General features: G+C 40.2%; 1 protein-coding gene across 4 annotated transcripts in view; it reads right to left on the minus strand.

Annotated features, from left to right (window-relative positions):
• Positions 1-22,215, minus strand: part of grid1a (glutamate receptor, ionotropic, delta 1a) — a 232,473-nt gene that overhangs the window by 131,756 nt on the left and 78,502 nt on the right. Inside the window, exon 1 of one of the 4 annotated variants that reach the window (XM_070977039.1) lies at positions 12,132-12,266. The exons of the other annotated variants lie outside the window; for them this stretch is intronic. Coding sequence (XP_070833140.1) covers positions 12,132-12,156 — 25 coding nt within the window. The 5' untranslated portion in view covers positions 12,157-12,266. Of the gene's footprint in view, positions 1-12,131; positions 12,267-22,215 lie in introns of those variants that run through there. 4 annotated transcript variants of the gene reach the window in all.

Below are 22,215 nucleotides of genomic sequence, written 5' to 3' on the forward strand. Positions count from 1 at the left end.
GCTGATGGAAAAATAACACGTCTGCTAAATTGTTGTGGTACTGGGGTGTCAATAAAAAGAGTAACCTCTGACCACCTTCCCCTAAGTAGAAGTACTGATGCACACAGACGCTTTAATCCTTGGTCAAGTGTTCAGTGGGACTTCACTTAAGTGTTACTCTTGGAGAGTTACAGTGTACAGTATGAGCACTCAAAGAGGAGAAGTCATTGGTGTACAAACATCATGGAAGAAATCTTAAGACTTCTTCTTGTGCTTGCGAGCCTGACTGACCGCGTGTCCATATTGCCACAAGCTCATGGATGTTTACACGCATCTATCAAAGAGAAAACCAGCAACCTTGCACTCCAAAGGATTCACCAACTGTTGATAGGTATTCTCTTTGCAGGCTCTTTCACTATCTCTACTGGAGGAAGCTCAACAGTTAAGCTGAGAGACTGTGCAGTAGTTGAGAAGGAAAAGCACCTGAGGCTTGTCTGTAATGTTTTATGGAAAATGCATAACTTCTGTGCCTTCACATCAGAGTAGTGCTCTTCCACACTATTGAGACTTTGAGCCAACTGAGCCATTAGGGCCGTACTGTACTTTGAAACTGTGTTTGCTGGGCAAACAGACAAAACATCACACACCTCTGTTGACAAAGGGGAGAAAAACACTGTGCAACAGGGCTGAGCAACACAACACATTCAGTCCTGAATATATAAACTATTCAGAGGTGATATACACTCAGTGAAAAGACAAATCCCTGCACAATAATGCAATCTAGTGCAACATCACCACAAACTAAAGCCTCAAACATTACCATAGACCTGACATCAGCAGCCCTGTCTGCTATATATTTCACCTCTATGCTATTCTACGCAACATTTAGTGCTATATTCAGGGCCAACACAGAAAGGAGAGTGCATTCGTATAGTGCTACTAAAAATATGGTTGTCGAGCTCTCGGTGATGGATGGTTGTGTAAATGTTTGCCTTGAACGTTTGCCTTCCAGGTGTATGCTCAATCTCATTCTAGCAATCTGTTTTTTTTTATTCAACCTTTAACATGATTTTTCCTGCTCTTATTCAAATGTCAGTAGACTCACAATTATTTAGTTTTAGCTGACTGATGACGTGATTCCAGGTAAAGTCATTGTCACTTGTAAATGGCAACAGTACCGACCTACGAGAAAGTGGTTTAGTTTCAGAGGAGGAGTTGAGTTTCAGAGGGAGTTTAATTCTTGAGAACTCTAACACAGGTCATTTTTATGGTTCCTATTCATAAACGTTATTATATTTAGATGCTTGTCACACTACAAGTAATGAAGCGAGAAGGTCTTACACACTTACCTTACCGAATAGTCAATGTGAAAATGTGAAGTTAATATCAAATGCATTGTTATAAAGGTTATATCAAAATGGAGAATTTTCTCATTATTATGTCTGTTGGACTGAAGGCTCTTATTTTGTACCTGTGGAATTTATCTTTGAACAACAGCTACAAGAGGCGAAGGAATTACGCTAATGCAAACAGGTTAAACCACTCACAGGAGGCTTGTTAGAGACATTTAGAGCACAAACCCTGAGAAAGTCAGTTTTTCCAACATGAAAGTCTTTGCATTGCACACTTAGTAGTATTTAGTAAAAAAGAACAATTTGACAAATGCAGGACAGGTATCACAGAGAAACTAGAGGGGTTATACCAATGACACTGTTTTGTAAAGCCAGAAAGAAAATGTTGTCTTGGCAAACAAAAGCCACATCAACAACAAAGAAAAAAGGATCTTTTTTTTATAGGCCTTTCAGTTGTTGGAAAAAGGTGAGGTGGGCTTTAAAACTTTTATGCCCTTTTTATAACAGCAGACCTTGGGCCCCTTCACCACTTTGAACATAGAGATGAATGTGTCCTTTATTTTATCTGACAGATTCTTACTTTGTTTGCTTCTTTGAGATAAAAATCAAAAAAGACAGTCGCCTCTTATGACAGTGACTATTGCGGAGTATGGGAGATACTTTCACCCACAAAAAGGGGAAAACTGCTTATAAATTAACCATTAATGAATTATCCTCTCTTAACAATCACAGATAATGTGGCCACAATAAAATGTGGGGATTTTGTTTTCATCCCTTATTTCAACTGGGCCATGGAGAAACCTCATGAACACACTCTGATTATGTAAGTGCACAGTCTAATGTACACTAGGCATCAGTCACATAACGTATATAATTACCTTTTTGCTCCTGATTTAAATAATCTGGATGTCGAGGCAGATGGCCGCCCACCCAGAGTCTGGTTCTGCTCGAGGTTTCTGCCTGTTAAAAGGAAGTTTTTCCTCGCCACTGTCGCCAAGTGCTTGCTCATGGGGGAATTGTTGGTTTCTTTGTAGATAAAAGAGCTTGGTCTGTACCAGCTCTATATGGAAAGTGTCCTGAGACAACTTCTGTTGTGATTTGGCGCTATACAAATAAAATTGAATTGAATTGAATTGAATTGCTGTAAAACCAATAAGCATAAAAGCATGCAATGTACTGCACTGTACATGCATTTTTATCTTCGCTGAATGAAAAGGAAGCTATAAATTCCCTCCGACATAAATTTCCTTTGTTGTCTCATCTGTATCCAGTAAAGCCAAAATAGAATAACTTCCAGTTAATACATATTTAACATGAATATTTTCATTACAGTCAGGCAGTAAACATGTACACATAATCCTGAAAAATGTGATGGGAGGAACCTGAAGAATGAACATCTAATTCCTCAGAATAAGAGCAAAAACAAGTGTACTGCAAAGATTTTATAATAGGGCAATGCTTCTCATCGCACTAATACATAGGACGAAAAAACTGTCAGTGTATATAGGCACAAACAATATTACCAACCAAGAGAGATTCAGGAAGGAACATTTATCATGTGTCTTTCCATCCGCCCCCCAGTTTCATGGTCTTCCTGTGTGATTGATAGTCAACAAAACTGTGACTAACGTGTTGTCCGACTTAATTAGCAAAGATGAATAGCAGCGTGTTGAGCCAGTGTCAGCCTTGTTTATAGAAAAAGAAAAAAGCTGTGCGTGGAGGGCTGCCCACCAGAAGCAGTGAAGAGTAAAACCACAGCACCTTGCCAGCACAGGTTAGTGTTCTCTGCACAGTGTGAAAGACGAGGCAAAGTTAAGCTATTCAGTGCATCGAAACAGAGGCAAGAATTCTTGATGTGTAACCTAACACTCAGGATCATCACCTAAGGCAAAGATACATCTTCAGTCACCTTACCTACCACTCACCTTGATGTCTCTCGGCCATCTGTCTAGTTTCTTAATTCCATTTTGTTCCAAGTTTCCCTCTGATCATTATATTAAACATTTAAACAATGATCCCACAGGGGGACTGACCAAAGAGTACCACCTACTGCTCCCATTTCTCACTTCCCCATGTTGTAAGAATTATGCAGCATTACATAACTCATAACTGAGCTGCAAAAGTGAGACACAGTTTTACCCCAAACTACCCCAAATGTATAACAAGGCCAGTGCTTAAGAGCTTCAAACTTAAATACTAATAATTTAACACTGAAGCATGGCTGTGCTGCTGACTCAAACAGTCAGAAATAGGAAGCGCTGTACACCGTAGTGGCAGCAAAGTGGAATCGCTTTTCAAGCTAACCTTGTGCACCCTCTGATAAGCAGCCCACTCCACTTAACCACAGAAGGGACAACCAAATTTAAAGAGAGAGAACTGCCTCTTCATATACCACTGAATTATCCCCACATATAGGACAACTCAAAACAACCTGTGATGAACTAGCAGATGCCCGGAGCGTTCTCGAATAGGTTGTATCCCCACGTGAATGCCCCATGCTCTGTCGTATTCTCCTCGGTTCACGGATTCAATGCCCATTCACACTGGACTTATTTCTCTAGGGGAAGTGGGTGATTTTAACATCTCCTCTGATAATTACAGCTGCAATTACCTGCTGTTCATCCATGAACTTGTTACTGTTATCCCATTCGGAGGGGTGTCTTTGTGTTTTAAGTGGATCTGTGGAGTTAATTCTGCATTAACAGCTGCATGTCCTTCAACTGTAGTTGTGATAATGGAGTAAGTCAAACATGTTTCTGCTAATCTAATAGAGACATGTTAACACCAACATATAGACCTATTTGGAAAGCAATAGGTCAATGAGAAATAAAGCCATCAGGAGAGGAAGAGCTCATCAAATCATCTCTTGTAATGTCAGCTACAGGTTGGTAATGGTATTCACCTGCTGAAAGTTCATGTCTATTATATATATAGACTACATCTTGTTAATTTGTGATAGTTAAAATGATTAAAAATAATGACTTAAATTACCAGGGAGCGCAGTGAATATTCCATTCTCTACCACTCCCTGTAATGTTAATCTTGTCCAAATGGGGCTTTACTGTAGTTAAAGGACTGCACAGGAGGCCAGACTCCAAACAGAAAACAGTGACTCAAAAAATCCCTGTGCCAGATCCAACATAATCAAGATCAACTTCACTCAGACAAGGGGCATCCAGGCCTAATCCTGGACCCATGCAGGCATGCCCTTTGGATCTGGGTGAACCCTGTTGCTTGGCTGTGCACAGCACTTACAACGCAATGTGGGGCACAATCTTTATGGGCTCAAATCCTTTAAGATGAAGTTAGAGTTCAAGTCTTATGGTCACTGGCCAACAGCAGAAAAGAAGGTTTTGATTTTGGCACTGAGGACCTTGACAATGGAAAGTGACCACTGTGCTTGGCTGTACACACAGCACTCGCTCTGGAGGCTAACTCTTATAATTTGTGTTCTTTCCGACTCAGGTGTTGTCAAAAGTGAGTGAGAGGTGGGGGGCTTGAAATATTTTCCAGGTACCTGCCACACAAGCTGGAGTTGTGAATGCTTTAGTGATGAGGTAGCTTGGCTGAATAAACTTTACTTACTGTAGCAGCACAGAGGCATCCAAGTGGAGGTGAGTGAATAAAATGCTAACTGGACAATGAAGCCCCTGACTGTAAATGACACTAGGGCTGTCAATCGGCAAACTACCCGTATATCATTTCAACCTAAACATATCTTCTAAAAGATCTACACACAAATAAACAAAAAATGTCCTATACTGACATATACAATACAAATGAATTATGCACTTGTTTTAGCCTGACATAAAACAGAATGTGATCGTTTGCTATTCCTTTTTTGACATAGGCTCAACTGAAACCAGTACAAAGACAATATAATTCATGTTTTAACTTATCATTTTGATGGTCAACATGATTTTTGTAAATATACGCTTATTCTGAATTTGATGCCAGCAACACGTTCTGTTGGGAGCGGAGCAACAAAAGACTGGGAATGCTACAAAAACACCTGTTTGGAACAATCCACAGGTAAACAGGTTCATCAGTAACAGGTGATAGTATCATGACTGGGTATGAAAGGGGTCCTTGAAAAGGCTCAGTTGTTCACAAGCGAGGATGGAGCGAGGTTCACCACTTTGTGAACACATGATTGGATAAAGGAGATCACTACATGAGCTCAGGAACGCTTATAATAACTTGTTTGCACATGATTGCATTCTGTTTTTATTTATGTTTTACACAGTATCCTAACTTTTGTAGAATCATGGTTATAGCAGAATTCTGCATATGAAATGACTTTTTTTTTTTTCTTTTTACCACATGCACAAAGGCACTGTTTCCCTCTTTAAGTGTAAACAAGGCCAGTGGGCTGTCAGTTTGTCTGAGTTAGCATCTGTTGCCCTTGGGAGTCGCGCCCCATGTTTGTGGCGTCACACTGACATCTGGCAACTTAACTTTGCTCTGTTGACAACATGTATTTTTAATGTAGTGATTTAGTTTGAGATACAAAAAAGGGCCCTTTGATGTGAACACTGACAAAGTGATGACAACACAAACAGCAATTACTGACGAAATGTGCTCAAAACCGCCAATTTATACACACGATAGACAGAAGATCGACATATGAGAAAAATCAAAACAAAAACACAAATAAACTTCCCACCAGCAACCCAAACTCTTCCAGGCCTTCGCATAAATTTGCTATCATTCAAAGCTGAGAGGAAGTGGGCAACTTACACCCACTACATTCTTGGCAGTTCAGTCCATCAACAACACCTTCCACGATAAGAAAAACTGTACACCACTATTAACCAGATATCCAGCCGAGCAAGAACGACAAGAAGCTGAATGGAAGAAGAGTGGTCACACATCCATCTTATGTGGGCCAGTGTGAAAAGACCTTGACCTGCCAGGGTCAACAGCCATTTCTGTAATATCCTCCAAAGCACAAAGCTGTCATATCAGTCATGTAAGTATTTTGTAAAAACCACAAGCACAGTGAGTAACCACTGAAAAGTGAACATGGTCTCCCTCCAGTTTGCGCGCACACACAAACACACACACACACACACACACACACACACACACACACACACACACACACACACACACACACACACACACACACACACACACACACACACACACACACACACACACACACACACACACACACAAATATCTGTACATATCCATGCCTCGATGTCAGTTGTGTCCAGCAAGCCTGGAGGTGACATGGGGGCATGATGCTGTGCTAATGGACCTTCTACCATTTTAAATGAGATCATGGTTCTCCACAAATGAGGGACTTGGAGAGGGACAGTGGTGGGTTACTGCAAAAACCATCATCCTGGACTGCTCAGTGGGTAAACAAAAAAACACCTACACACACTCATACACACACACTTATACACACATAACACAGCTAGCTGCCAGACTCTCATTAAACCATCAACACCTCCTGAAGTCAACTCATCCGGTGGGTGAGATGGCAGCGAAGTCTGCAGCACCCCTTTCTCCATGCCTCATTTACCCCAACAGGACGGATGTCACTAGCAAAATAGGCACCATGAATATTTACATGCGAGCTACAGCTGTTGCTGGGAACGCGGTCTGCATGTTCAGTGGCTTCCATTATTTATCTATTTCTTTCTCTGTGTCAGTTTCTAAAAAGATTCTAAAAGCAGAAAAAAAAAAATCCATAACATCATAATCAGTAACAATAAAATAAAATGCCCTCTACAACATACACGAGAGCTTGTCAGACAGGAACAGAATAACCGCTTAGAAGAAAAATATTGTTAAACACAAAGATTTGTTTCTTGAAAACACACTATTTTCTGACTTAAAAGCAACCTACACCAGACCAGCTAGTATATTTCTCCAATACCAATGACTATTTTTTCTTTATCCACGTCTCTTTCTCTCTCTATTTGTTTTGTCTATAATAGAGGGAGGCCATTTGGTGATAAAGCAGGAATCTATTACATGCTTTCACTCTCTCCTCTGACCTGTGAAAACAGTTTGGCTTTGTCTCATGAGGGGAGGGTTCTGAGTGAAAAATTAATCACTGAAGTACGTGACAACCTCTGCCACGGATGGCTGATGGATGTCACAATGAGGAACTGCAGTTAGACTTGGCCTATACCCACAACAGGGCAGAATAACTGGACAGACCTATGACCGAAGCATCGCAATGAGGCCACCAGAGGCAGCAGGCTCGGCAATCACACAGTATGTCCTCCAAAAAGGCAAACAGAAAACTGTCTGGGAAAAATGCTGCTGTCTCTCCACCCTGTCAAGAGGTGAAGAGGTGTCATCTCATGTGTGAAAATGAATCAGGTTGTACAAATTAGGAACCAAATCCACGCAGCACTGAAGTGTGTAATAGAAATTAGATTGGAAAGATGGCCTTGGTATGTCTGTGCACTATTTGGTAAAACTGTGGTGCAAAATGAAATTTAATTTATTTAATATCAAGCTGTTTAGGGCCAGTTCAATCACAAAACAAAGTAATTTATTTGAACACGGAGTGACTTACTTGACCGTGCAAAATATTCTAATTGCATGGATTTACTTTGGGGAATCACGTGTTTTCATTCAATGCGACAAGAAGAACCAGAATTATGGCCGTCAGGTTGTATGCCTGCACTGACCAGCCAAGTTGTAGTTGATTTCTGTGTCTGTCCAGACTCGTAACACTGAATATGTAGTGAAGACTTTGAAGGAATTTAATAACAAGGTATTACATGCTTTTAATTGGTGAAATGGAAGTTATCACTATATTGACATGTGAATCCAGTGAATCATTTCCAGTGAGAAACATGTTGTCTTCACTTACAGACCATTTTTTTCAGAGGAGTGGAGGACTGACAGAGAGCTTCATCACAAGGTGCAACAACAATCACCTGAAGCTCAATATCAGCAGAACCAATGAGCTTGTGGTGAACTACAATACTTCAAATATAGCCAAAAACGCATTTTGTCGGGTCACAGTGACACTTTACCACCAAAGTTTTCTCAGTTCATCCTTGAGTCCCAATGAAGATTTATGCCAACTCTGACAAAACTCCTTCAAGGTGTTTCTGTGATATTGCCTTCATGAGACTGAGTACACTGAGTTGAGTTCATCCTTGAGTCCAAGTGAACATTTGTGCCAAATCTGAAGAAATTCTCTCAAGGCGTTCCTGACATATCGCATTCACGAGAGTGGTACGGAGGGATGACAACCCAAAAACATAATGCTTCTGGCCACGGCTGTCGCCAGCGTGGGAGCGTAAAAATAGAAAGTGAGAAGTAAAACTAGAACAAGAGTGAGAGAAACGACTGGGAGAGGTCAATTACACGCATGGCATGCAGAATCAAAGTGGCTCCATCTAAATGCTTTTCTTCTGCTTCACCCCCCTTAGATCTGCTTCAATAGACAGAACATACTGTATTGGTAGACCACTGTTGAACACACCGGATATTATTAACACATAAGATATATGATATGTAAGAGAAACACACATAAATAACCATGGATGAGCCAACAGCTTTCACACGCCAAGCTGATAGAGTGTGATGTATGCACCGGGGAGATAAGGCTGAAGGTGGATCAATGGGTATCCATAGCTCAGGCATATCACGGTGCATTATGTCTTCAGTTAATTGGTTACAAAACAAGGAGAACAATCCTTTTCGCACTACACTTTAAATTTAAATAAAAAAAAATCAAACTATGGCAAAGTGCACCTGCATATAACCAGCGTGAAATCTTCAGTCCTTTAGAGTCTAGCATGCCTGCTGCAGACTGAGCTGCTGCTGGGTTGTTACAGCAGAGCTTGAGATGGGTTAAGGATGAAAGAGGCTGAGTTCCAGCGCATCAATGATGTGTTTTGCTCTTCCTATTTCCCTGCAGCTATACATAGTTTGGAGTTCTTCTCAGCCAAACCAAGCCACTGCTCAGCGCTTTCAAATCAATCCAAAATGGCGGCATGCACAGTGCTCCTCTAGGCTTAGTCAAGAAGCTAACAACATGTGGCATAGATGAAAGACCATCACCAAAAAAGTTGAGCCCTCAAGCACTGAACTACCAGTTGATTAAGTGTTGGAGCACTATGTAGATATGGAGTTATGCCTCCTTTTTCACTTGTCTCAGCAATGTTTTTTCAATTCACACGTTAACTTTCTCAGGGCCAATTTTGACAGTTTGGCCTGTCAGAACTACTGTCTCTTACTTCTTTTTGGCTGCACATGTATTAATTGATATTGCTGTTTGAGGGGAAAAAAATCAGAAAGGTAGCTGATGCCCTTTTGTTTGTAAACAAATCTAAATTGTACCACCTCATCAATTAAAACCAACTGACATAAAGCCAAAATGAGTAATTATAAAACACAAACCTGGCACATTTGCCATGGTTGAAGATGTTCTGCTATGATGACAAATGCTGAACAGATTTTCAGGTTGCACCTGTCCTAACTGACCGTGCCACGTAAGTCTATCAAAAGCAGAGCCAGCTCAGTGACTGTGCCATGTTTTCAAACGTCAGTCAATAGATTGATCTGAATACACACACATTTCCCCCAAAAAGACAACAAAGTCAAATGTAAATTTGTAAATTGTGGGACGCTACTCTTCAGTTTATGAGTAGTACTAGCACTATGCTGTAATACATAAAGAACAAAAAAACAAGCACCAGGCTGCCATGGGATGGGATCCGAAGATGGCTTGCAAAGGCCATCACCCAGTTGGTGTGCCAAATGACTGAGATACTGCCAATCTGCCAGTCAGTGTGGCAGAGGTCAAGGGAGTCAAAGAGCCATTTCAGTACCTCAAGCCCAAGTATGTTATCGAGAGCTGCTGTGACTAAACGCATTGAAAAACACTGAGAAGAAAGGTTTGATAAAAGTCAGCTAGCCAGGCCAGAAAATCTAGCTCTGATGACTGACTGCTGGGCAGCTCTCACAAACAACTGGCATCCCCAATACAAACATTAAATAGCTCTTCTATTGCTGCAAAAGAAAACATGGCATGACAAACTATTAGTTTCTTTCTCACAATGTTCTGTTCAAAAATGTTTTTTGACAACAATAAGTGATCTGTTTTCTGTTTTTTTTTGTTTAGAGTTAACATTCTAGCTTGTTTTGTCACCATGAGAAATGAGCCTACTGTAATCTCTGGACCCTTCTTAGCAAAAGGGGAGAGTTGCTGAAATGATTTCCATTTCTGATCCTAGGTATTCTGAAAAGTTACGTATTGTGGAGCCAAATGGTGAAGATTTTCACAATAACATCTGCATCAAACACAGAAACTGATCTCCATAATAATCCATACAGCAGTCAGCATTATGTCTTCATCCATGAGATTATTTACAATTGTAGCTAGCAGTCTTGATTTGGCTTAATCCTAAGAACATGAAATTTCACCAAACTGAACTTGCGGGGTTTTTGTGCACTGGGAAAAGAAAGGGAAAATATCTTAGATGTGCTCTGGCTATTTGTGATGAACTCTGAGTGAAAAGAGAAAAAAAAGACACAAAAAGATAAGATCATGGGTATTCAACTGGTGTGTGAAGTGTTTCCATGCATACTTATGTGTATATGTGTATGTATAAGAGGCCGAATAGAAAAGAGAACATGGCTGCTTGAAACCCCTGGAGCTCAGTCACAGAGACAGAATACTGATAGAGAAATCCACAGTCGTCACACTCCACTAGCTCCCATCTCTCTGCCTCCCTCCACCTCACTGCGTTGCTCTGAGCTCTAGCCCTGATCTATCCCTTCCTATTTCAGGCTTTCTCTGTCATTCTTATTGTTGATTCATGCACACCCCAAATATTCATCTCCTACAATCCATTCTTACCCTGGTCAATATTCCCCCCAGTAAATACCACTTTATCTAATCCCTCTCCGATTCTCATACGCTCCATATTACCACGTCTCACTGCCCACCTCACTTCATTTCTTTCTTTCCCACTGCCTAAATGCTTGTTAGCTTAAGCAAGACTGGGGAGTCCCTCTAGCTTTGCAATCTCAATTAAGAGTCCACAGCTTATTCAATGAGGCCGTAATCCATAGTGAGGAGTAACATGAACACCTTTCTCTGTGAATATGTTCTTCATAATATAGGCTCAAACTCTGTACCCAGTGTGGGCCACTACTCTGTACTCAAGTGAAAAAGATCTTCAAGACAAACGAGTACAGAGAGTCTATATGTATTTGATCACATCTCTCATCGACCTTTTTTCTGGGATTCTCATTTGGTTCTTACTGAGTGACATGACATGTAGTCCAAAACCTAGAACAGACAGGCAGTGGCTTGCTTTACCAAATGGGGTAAACCAAAGGTAGCCAGTCAGTATTCACCCATGTTGACATGCTTTCCTTTTTAACGTACAGAGGCATCTGTTTTCCAATCCGCTCCTGCTCCCAGGGCTGTGCATCTCATTATAAACAGAGAATTGAGCAACATCGCTTTTTAGGCATTCAAAAAAAATGTAATTATGTGCACATATGGGCAGAGGCTGAACCCCCCCCGAAGTGTTGTGGCTTAGTGTGGGATTATGACAAAGTGGGCCAATGTGATTCCATTCAGCATTCAAAGCCATACCAGCAGGGAAGACAACGGTGCTGTCTTGATGAGTGTGTGGATTTTTTCAGGCCAGTGGGAGGCAAAGGTTCTGAGGCGTATACAGTGATGTCTTCTTCTACAGTAGTACTGGCAGACTGCTGCCTTTTTATTTAGATCATGTGCACTGTAGTTTCATATTGAGTCTCTGTGTGTGTGTGTGTATATACGCAGAAAACTTGTCTTACCTGGTAAGTAGAGGAATGGCAGCATTAACAGAAAAGAGTGAAAAAGAAACAAATGGGTAAAGGAGAGAGACACACAGAGAGAAATGTGACAGAGAGGGAGAGAAAAAAAAAAAGAGACACACAGTTAGTCATGCACTCTACCAAATCCATTTCAGAGTGAGTTAAAGTGTCAATGGCAAAGTGACATCTATCAATGTCATTGTTCCCACATCACGTTCCCCATATTTGAACAGTCATTAATCATAGAGTCTGGACTGATGTGGGCGTAATGACACATGCTAGTCCCGGGCCTTTATTATAATTGGCATGGACACCCAGTTGGAATTTGGCGTAATCTCACACTGCCAGGCAACATTTGTGAAAACCCTCACTTAACCAATCACCTCGGAGCCAGGACATTCCAAAGCTGTAGCTGCCTTTATGTTGTCTTAGAGACATTTCTCTTTTCAGCTAAAATGAGGGCATGTCTTCCTGTGATTTCTGCACTAGTCTGTGTTATACTTACCACTCGACCTTGTGCAGAAAGGCCAAATTACAACTCAAGATTATAATTTCCTATTTGGTATGCAAAAGATCGACATTGAATATCGTCAGTGAAGGGCCAAGAAACGTAGACATTGGCTAAAGGATTTCCACGCCCAATGAACTCACTCAGCATACCTAGGCAGACAGTGGAGACATCCTAAAAGAAATCTAAATGCTAGCCACTCCAAAGTGTGCTAAAATGCGTGGGCCTTATTGTGTCATTATTGTCTTATTAACTTTATAGATTGATAAAACAGAGGATTTACAGTTGTTTGTTAACTGCTCTGGCAAAGCCACCATAACTAAAGTCATTAAAACTACTGTCAAATGGCAGCTGTGGAGCCTTCCCAGTTGAAGAGCCAGGTTGTGCATTAGAGGTTTAGTACCATTTTTGTCTCCTGTCCATTTTCATACAATATTTAAACTTTGTGTGTGAAAAACCTTTTGTCACATGTGGCATCATCCAAATAAATTAAATGATTACACAATGACTCCAAATACTCTAATCACAGTGAAGTGGAAAAAAAAAAAAAAAGAATAACAGCAAAGCCTTATTTGTTGCAGTCTCTCCTTTAAACCACTTCTCCCACTCATCTAGAGGGAACAAATATCCAGTGAAGTTAATCTTCATAGAGTTTTCTCTAGCCTTGTACACAATCAAGGATTAAGAAGATTAAGAAAAAGCGCATGTCACATAAGGAATTAGTTACAAACACTTTAAGCTGAATTGTAGGCCATTTTTATACTTTCATGACTGGCATAATGCAGACATTGAACATTTTCTGTGAATGATCTTGCAAGAAACACTAAAAGTGCTGAAACCATGTTTCTGATGAGCTGTGTTGAATATTTCAGCTAACAAGAACAAGGCAATACCTTGGAATGCAAGGCCATTCCTCAACTGATTAAACACGGGAAAATTAACTTTCTGTTAATGGCAATCAATGCTTTGAGACAAACAAAGATTTAATCTGAACAATAAAGTAGAAGTTTTTTTTCCAAAGTTGTTTTCCAAGGGGAACTCTTTGATTACCTTGATTTATTGAACCTGCCTTAACAGGTACTGTAGCCTGGCCTGGCAGCCTGAGCTTGAGCAATAAAACCACTGGGGAGTAGGAAGATTAGTAGAAATACCCTTTAAGGTCAATGTGTTGACTCAGCTCTAGCTCACTGAACTCTAGGGAAGGTATTTTTGACTGCCCTAGTTACACACACAGGGCCAGATTTCTGTACAGTACATTAAAGCACAGTGTAAAATTGTTTTGCACCTTTTTTCCCCTCAAAGGAATACACACAAATGTGAAAGGGGCATGACACTGATTACTTGCAAGTCTTTAAGATGGCAGTTAAATGGCACTTCCATTCTAGTGCACCTGTCTAATACATGACAGGTAGGCCTTTGTCTTCAGGCACAGAATACATCCAGAAGTCTCAGTTGGTAATGCATGTGTGTGTGACCAATGTGCCAATTTTGTGAAATTATAATAAAGCATTTGTTCCACCTAGAAAACCCTCCTGTTTTCATTCTCTCAAGGGTCAGTGAGATTTTCTAAGATGATTATCATACCATAAAAATCTCACCACCACTGCAACCTGACTACAGAGGAAGCAGTTCCTCCTCTAGCATCAGCCATGTTGCACTGTCATGTTTCTACAGTAACCCAGTGCAGACAGGCCAAACACTGACTCTACAGAGCGCCTTTCACTGTTTTTGTGTTTTTATTTTTCGCTGTATGGGGAGGGTGAGGCAAGAGATATTCAGATGGTTGCACTCTGCAACCTTACCGCTAGATGTCACTAAATCCTAGACACTGGACCTGCTGTTGACTCCCTGTGGAGCTACAGTGTTAAAGGAGGATAGACTGTATGTTTGTGTTGTGCATAATTTCTTTGGTGGTTTTATTGTTGGAAAGACCAATTTTCCTCTGTGGATAATAAGAACAGGCTTGACATGAATTCTTTTCAGTCTCAGTCTCTCCCGCTCCCTCTTCCCTCAGCATGGCGATAAGACACTTACCTATTTGAACCAGACTATTCTGTTTTCGCTTATCAGCACGTCTGATCACATCGCTTTTAAAATGGGTGGCCTGAGAGTAAACGCTCCTTGCTCTGTTCTCTCCTCACTTGCCCTGTCATTGCAGTGTTCAATTAAGCCCTGTGGGCCCCTGATCCAAACCCTTTTAGCCTTCCCTTCAGCCCCTTCTAAACACCTTGACTGTGACCTTCCCCATTTGCTGTCTAGCCTGAGGCAATGAAGCAACACACACACAGATGTACGTGCACACACTTCTAAATGCATACCTGATTAATCACAATTAGTGTGCAATTATGTGCTAATAACGTGTGAGCATCTGTGTTTGTGCATGAGTGTAAGTGTCTGCATTGAGCTAGTTGTGTGTGGTTCCTAGTGTCTGTCAGCATTTCAGTCTGTGTTCTGTGACTGCCTCAACTTCCGAAAGTCTCTGCAACCATTCACAGTGTGATCATTACTGCAAAAACCTAAACCTCTCTACATTGGTTTAGACAGAGTAGAGACACTTCTGAGGACTTTGAAAAAGCCCTGGAGAGTTAAGCAAATGCATTATAGAATATAAGAAGACATGCACAATCTTAGGCTTATGTTGAAATCTGAAATACAGGGTCTATATATTTACAGGACCCTGTGACATGACTGTCAGTGAAAATGCAGAAAATGCGACATAATGGTTAACAGCTTTAGTAAGGTTTCAGAGTATTTGAAAACCACGTGAAACATGTTTTCTAGAAATGCTGCCAATTATTGTATACCAAGAACACCATCGTTATTGGGATTGTGTATGGACAGAGTAGTTTTTGGATAAAGCAAGTGATCACAGTCAGAATCAATCAATGCAATGTGCTCATTTAAATGGATAGCATGGGGCCACGGGGGAATGAAACATCACCCAAGGACAGCTATTATTAGATGTTTGTAATTGTGGGCTGCTTGTTCATCTGCAGTGCCTCCTTCATCATAATCAAAGTGACACAAATACAACACACATCAACACAGGGAACAAAACAGACACCTAAGCCTTTGTCACCTACAGCAATAATGCTACTTTTTGATACTGTCTACACAGAATACAACCACACTAAAATAAAATGTATATATAGCTACATAGAATACGAACAGGACAATAGAGCAAAAAACAAAACAAAATCACCCTTTGCCTCTCTACATTCACCAACAGCGATAAAACCACAAAATCCCCTGGCAAGTTCCACTAATTAAAGCCACAAGAGGATGGTCACATACCATATTTGAGGGTGGCGACATGTACGAGATGAGCTGGAAATGGACACAATGCTGATGAGCCAGAGGGATAGCAGATGTGCAAAACAGGTTTTGATGGGAAGGGCTGTAGGGCTTATAAGAACCAATGGCAGAATAAACTCAAACACTAAAATAAAGTTATTGAATTCAATTGAAGTGAAACACGTATGAGGTTAAAGTGCTGAATTTCAGCTTAAACCTCTACGTAATTGGTTTGTTCCAGGTGTGTATTGTTCCTACGTGCTATTTACTTTGTCCCCTTGATCAGTTGTTGAAAGGGGGTAGAAATAATCCCAAGGGAAAGTCAAGTTGCAATTATTTGTTATAAGACTTTATGGAGGCTGTTTACAGAGGGACGTATAGAATTCTGTAAACAGTAGCCAGGCTTTGGTAAATGTTTGCCTGCCTATCCAGACCTGCAGTTTGATGGTTTAATAATGCTCCTTTTGGTGCCTTCAGTCAGATTCGTGCACCATGCTGGCTAGCAGACTTGGTATTCAGGGGGAAAAAAAGCATCAAGTCAAGACATTCAAAAGTCAAATCCGATCACAATGCCCCCACAGCAGTACTTCACACCACTAGCTGTCAGATAAGCCTTGAAGCAAAATGCCATTTCAACTGCCAAGTTGTCAACAGGTCTGGAAACAATACCAAAGGATTCAAGTAGAATAAGTAGGAAATCTGTATAAAAAGAAGCAAATATAAGGAAGTTAGCCTGTTATGAACAAATGTAAAGAGCAGCCTATTTAAAATGTAGCCTGCTTAGAGTGAAGGTCAAAGGGAAATGTCACTTGCTGGTATTCACAATGACTTGACATAATTCACTTTCTAATTTCTGTCAACCTGCCTTACCTATTATCCTAATTTTCCCAAAGTGATTCTCAAGCTTTCTTAGAAAATGTGCCTGCAGAAACAGCAGGAATACTGATAATGGCAGGAGAGTGGAGATGAAAGTAAATATCAGCTGTATAGATATAAATAGATACATTTATTCTAAACAGATACAAGTGTCATCAGAGCCAGATATATCTGCTTCCTGCGTGCAATCATCTGGGTGTTATATGTAATCATTTGAAAAGCCTTCGGATGATTGCAACCGGGAAGTCCTTGAGGGAAAATTGTGACTATTGATGACAATTTCTATTTCACAACCTGATCATAGAAGCTTTCGTCCAAAGAATTGACAGTCTGTGTATGCATTAACCCTGACAGAAGCCACACATTAAGTGAGTTCCTCGGCGTATATCAGACTCAGCATTGAAGGCATTTGACTCCAGTCTAAACACTGCACTCAACGTACTTGCATAGGAAAACAACTGACATACAGCTCAACAAGGACAAAAAGACAAAAAAGAAAACATAAGACTGAATATAACATATGACAGTCTATGACAAGTGACATTTTGACGGCCACTCATCTTTCCTTTGAGCTCTTCAAACAGCAGTTTATAAAACAGTGGACATGTATCAAACTGGTCATTTTTTTCTTGTTGCCACTGTGCAAAGGTGAATGTCTGTGTGTGATGTAACTTTTTCTTTCACAAAGAGATTTACAACACGATTCTCTGCCATTCATGTGGCCTTGTACCATGAGAGAGAAGGGGCGATATCACCCAATGAAATGTCACACAAAATATTCAGTCATATAATCATATAAAGCATTGGCAGACAAGAATAAATACCACTGACAAAAGACCATTTCAGTCCACTTCTGTTGTGTATCCTCTCACTGGTATAACTGCAGACATCTTTTGAACTTCAGGGATACAGTTGGACAGGCTTAGCTTTGCAACACAGTGAGTCTTGAATGAAGGAGTTTCATTTTAGTTCTGGAGGGACTGAGAATAATGATCACAATGGCAAATGTGTTGACATGACCTGCCAATTTACAGATGTGTCAGTGGGAATCATATCTCTTTTCTGCACCAGTATGGTATATGTCATCAGAGCTGAAAAAGTAAACAGTCCATGTCTTAGAACAGAACAGATTAGTTAGATCTGACAACATTTTTGGTGTGGCAGTATTGTAAATTTTACTGGTACTAGAATTTGTTTCACAATCAAAAAAACCTTCAGTTAAACCATTATGTGTGCATGATTATAGGCCCTGACTGAGTGTTTGGTAAAGATTAATCAGGAAGCATGATTACACCCTGAAGAAATATTAGAACAACACTTACAGTAAATTACAGTAACAAGAGCAATGTAGGTCATTACTTGTAGCTTTCATCTTTTCCCTACTGAAATTAACTATTCACAAATCAACTGGGATCATCTGACGACTGCCAGCTCAGTTCAGCAATTTACATGAACACTACCACCAACAGTGGAGGACACACCAGAGCAAAACGCATTAAGGCAAGAGCACAGGACTGACTGGGTTCAAATTTTTCTCTTCCCTCCTAACTGGTTTCAGTAATTGGGTGCTTGTAGGTATGTAGTCCCCCCCAGTCTTCAGCAGGAGCTGAACCAAATTAGTCCAACCTGTTTAACAGCCCCCTGACTATTGGGAGGGAGTGTGTCCATTGCATGTTGCCCATATTATATTATATTAATTTAGTCTAACATGGATTCTAATGGGAGGGCCTGTGGGGTGCCCTGACCCCCAAACTAATACCAGTGAGCATTGGCCCCAGTCAAAATAATACAGTCAGCACCGTTGTGCCTGGTAGACTAAAAAGTAAGAGTTTTTAGAAGTGAAAAGATCTTTTTTTCTTAATTCTGTTGAAACTACTTCACAAGATATTCTCAAGGTTTATTATACTCAAAGAGTGCAAGTCTGTTTTTGAAGAACAATGCTGGTGTTATGCATATGTACGTCTCAGTCTATTGATTAGATGGCATGGCTTGGAAAAGCTGAGACGTGAAGCTGGAATCACAGTAAATCAGATCTTGACCTTAAATTCTGTCCACTGATTTGAACATTTACTTTTGTTTTGTCTGTGTTGTTTTAAAAAGGACACAGTAACTTGCATAATTTACTGATTTCATGTGGGCATTGGGCTTTGAGTTTGAACTGCGCGCCTTTGCTTTTAAATAGTTTGTGTTTGAAGTGATTGAACTTGGCAATGATGGGTTGATGTGATTTATTCAAACATGATCCAAGACTATGAACCAGATCGTTTCCCAACTCCCTTCATTGTGTCCCCATTGGGAGTTTGAGTTGGGCTTTTTATGAAGTCTTTGATCAGTATCTTGGGACTGTCAGGCGACTGTTCTGTGATATCAGAGATGAGCCCTGTAGGCTTCTTGTTTGAATATCTAGCATGAGTGAATTCAAAGCTTGAGCAGAGCTAGTATCATTTTTATTGTGGCACCTGAAAAAAGTCCAGTTCATTATTGATAAAATTCTGGTGTTCTGTGAACCGCCTGTCGATATCTTCTTTTGTTTTTGTTGGATGGGTTGTCTGGATGCATACTGGAGGTTACTGCCATCTTACTCTGCTGGTTGTAGGAATGGTCAGTGTATGCGTCCTAATTTATGATGTTTTTCCAGTATGTGTGAGTCATCTAGTGTAAATGACAGAAAGAAAGTGTGGGTGGTTGGCCAGCTGTTTGGTTTTTACATGATTCTCTCTAGCATGATCCTGATATACCATAAGTCACCTTGGAATCATGAGGTTCAATTTGAGTTGTTCATAGACTCTTGTTCTGTGACAATTTATTAACATTATGTCAGGTGACTTAAGTTGTATGCATGTTTGGCCTTTTTAATCAAGAAAACAGTAACTTTGACTTTGTTCTATAAGGTTCAATCTGTGAGTCAATCGGCAGGTTGAATGCACCCAGGACAACCAATCAGACTCTGCTCCTTGCCATACTGCTCAGTGTCAAAGAAGACAGATGTGAACTTGCCACACATCATGATGTGCGTAAGAAAAGTTATAATGGAGGATTTCATTGCACCTCTCCACTGGACAAAGTATATAGCACTAACCTATATACTTAACCTTCAATGACTTGAAAAAACAACAACAATGATTTGTCATAAAACAAGGAATGAATGTCATAAAAATTTTATAGAAAGCATTAACCTTAATTCATACATGTAGACACTGATGGCAAAACAATTCTATTCATTGGAATCATTGCTTCTATCAGACAGAATCTGATAATTCCAAGCAGATTCAATCTGCTTGGAATTGAAGAATGACATTACAATCAAACTACTCCATGTTACTGTGATTATGCTTCATCACTTTAGAGCATAATCACATTATCATAATCAAGAGGATGGTGGTTACGTGAGCTCTGATGTACAAACATGATTGCCTTAATAAAATTATGGTTGAACTTGTGATGTATAACAAACTGATAAAGTTTAACATGCACAGCAGTCTTCAAACCGCACTCTCCTCTATTGTTGGGGTTCAGGCACAAAATGGGTATGAATTTAACCTTTTCAACCATTTGACAAAATGCAGTTAGACAACACACACTCTCTTCTGGAGTGATCAATCAGACTAAAATGCACCTTTTAAAGGGCACAAAGGCAAAGTTAAGAAATGTTTTCTTACTGCTGGCACATTAACGTCAACACGACCATATATCAAAGTTTAACGTGAACATTACTGTCCAACTTACTATTTCCTAAGAAGCATGAATGGCTCTTTAATGCACTTCAGTTCCTTGAAGATAGTGTTTTTGTTTTTTTGTTTTTTTCTTTAAACAATCCCTAATTCACCATCACTCAATAATCTTCCTTTCTTGGTAAGGAAATAGTAATGAACCAAACCCCCTGAACGCATGCAGCCAACAGCAAAGACCTGAGGGAATGAATGTGACAGAACATATAATCAACATTTTAAACTTGACACTCACCATTATTTTTAAGCTGCCTCACCTCTTACATTGCCAACTAATACCACTGCTGTGCCAATATCCATTAGAGACATCAATAAATGTTGAACACTACTACTGTCAAACTGGAGACTGCTGACTTTCAGAAAGTTGTTCCATGTTCAGGAAGAATCACTCACTAATCCTTCTCTTCCCTTCTCTATAAAAACAGATGAACTCACTTGATCGAAAGTTCCCTCCAGTTCAATGCCATTTATTGTGACACACTGAATCACTTAATTGGATAATGCATGTATTTCTTTCACCATCTGTAAACTCTCTGCTCTTATCTGTCTGCAGCTGTCTTTAATATCTTCCAAACTTTTCCCCTTACTTTTCTTTTGCTTGACACAGTCAAGCATGATATACGAGAAAACTAACATCTTTGTCCAAGCTCTAAGCTGTGTGAGACATTAAACTTAAACATTCAACTCTCATAATAGCATGAAAACTGGACATGAAATCTATGAGGTATGCATACAGGTGTTAACCACAGAAAACAATGCCACTGAATATGCCAATGTTTGATGGAGAGAATCAAGCCTGGGGGTACCTGTCTGTACAGGTCAGGTGAAGGCTGTTTTCACACTCCCTGGGAGTGTTTCCAAAGCAATGGAGACATAGGCATGGCAGCTTTCACCACTTTTTACCTGAGGAGCAACCTCAGCTGACGCACTAGGACAGCAGCCAACACTCACTGCAGTCACTGTGCTGACTCAGCCCATACAAGCACATGTTCGCAGTCTGTTCTGAATGGCTGTGGCTGTGTTGCTTGTTTGCAATGTGTTGTTTAATGATGCCATTGTCATCACTGTGAGTCAGCTCATAAAGCATAGCAAGCATTCTTGGCAAAAAGCACTACAAACAGACACATACAGGCGGTGTGATTATAGGCTAATGATTCGGTTCTAAAAGTTTCAAGGCAGTGCTATGATTTCATTTACCAACTTTTGGTTAAAGTGATGAAAGTTGAACAAAGAATACGGAGTGAGCAAAATTGACACATTTGGCCTAGCTTAGCAATCTTTCTGTTTACTGCAACATGCAAGTCTGACTTCTTTGGTTGACACTGGGCATGTGTTAGGAGGGCCAAGAGGTGACAGATGCAGTTAAAGCATTAAATAAAAAATGGGGGTGACACTGAAACAGCTTTTATGAACAACTCACGGAGAAAACAAATGCATTCAATGACATGAAAAACAATTCACAGACAAAATCTCCATTTCGTTTCTTTCAATGTAATATTTTTGATAGATTTTGATCTACTATCATCAAACTAGAAGAACTACTTCACAGATGTATGCCTCCACCAACCAGTCAAGCTGCAGTTTACATCCATGTCTGAGCAAACTCATAGAATACTGAATATGTGGTGAAGACTTAAGAAGAATTCAGTAAAATGTTATAAAGTGTATTTTTTGGCTA

This window comes from Chaetodon trifascialis, chromosome 13 (genome assembly GCF_039877785.1).
Source record: "Chaetodon trifascialis isolate fChaTrf1 chromosome 13, fChaTrf1.hap1, whole genome shotgun sequence".
NCBI lineage: Eukaryota > Metazoa > Chordata > Actinopteri > Chaetodontiformes > Chaetodontidae > Chaetodon > Chaetodon trifascialis.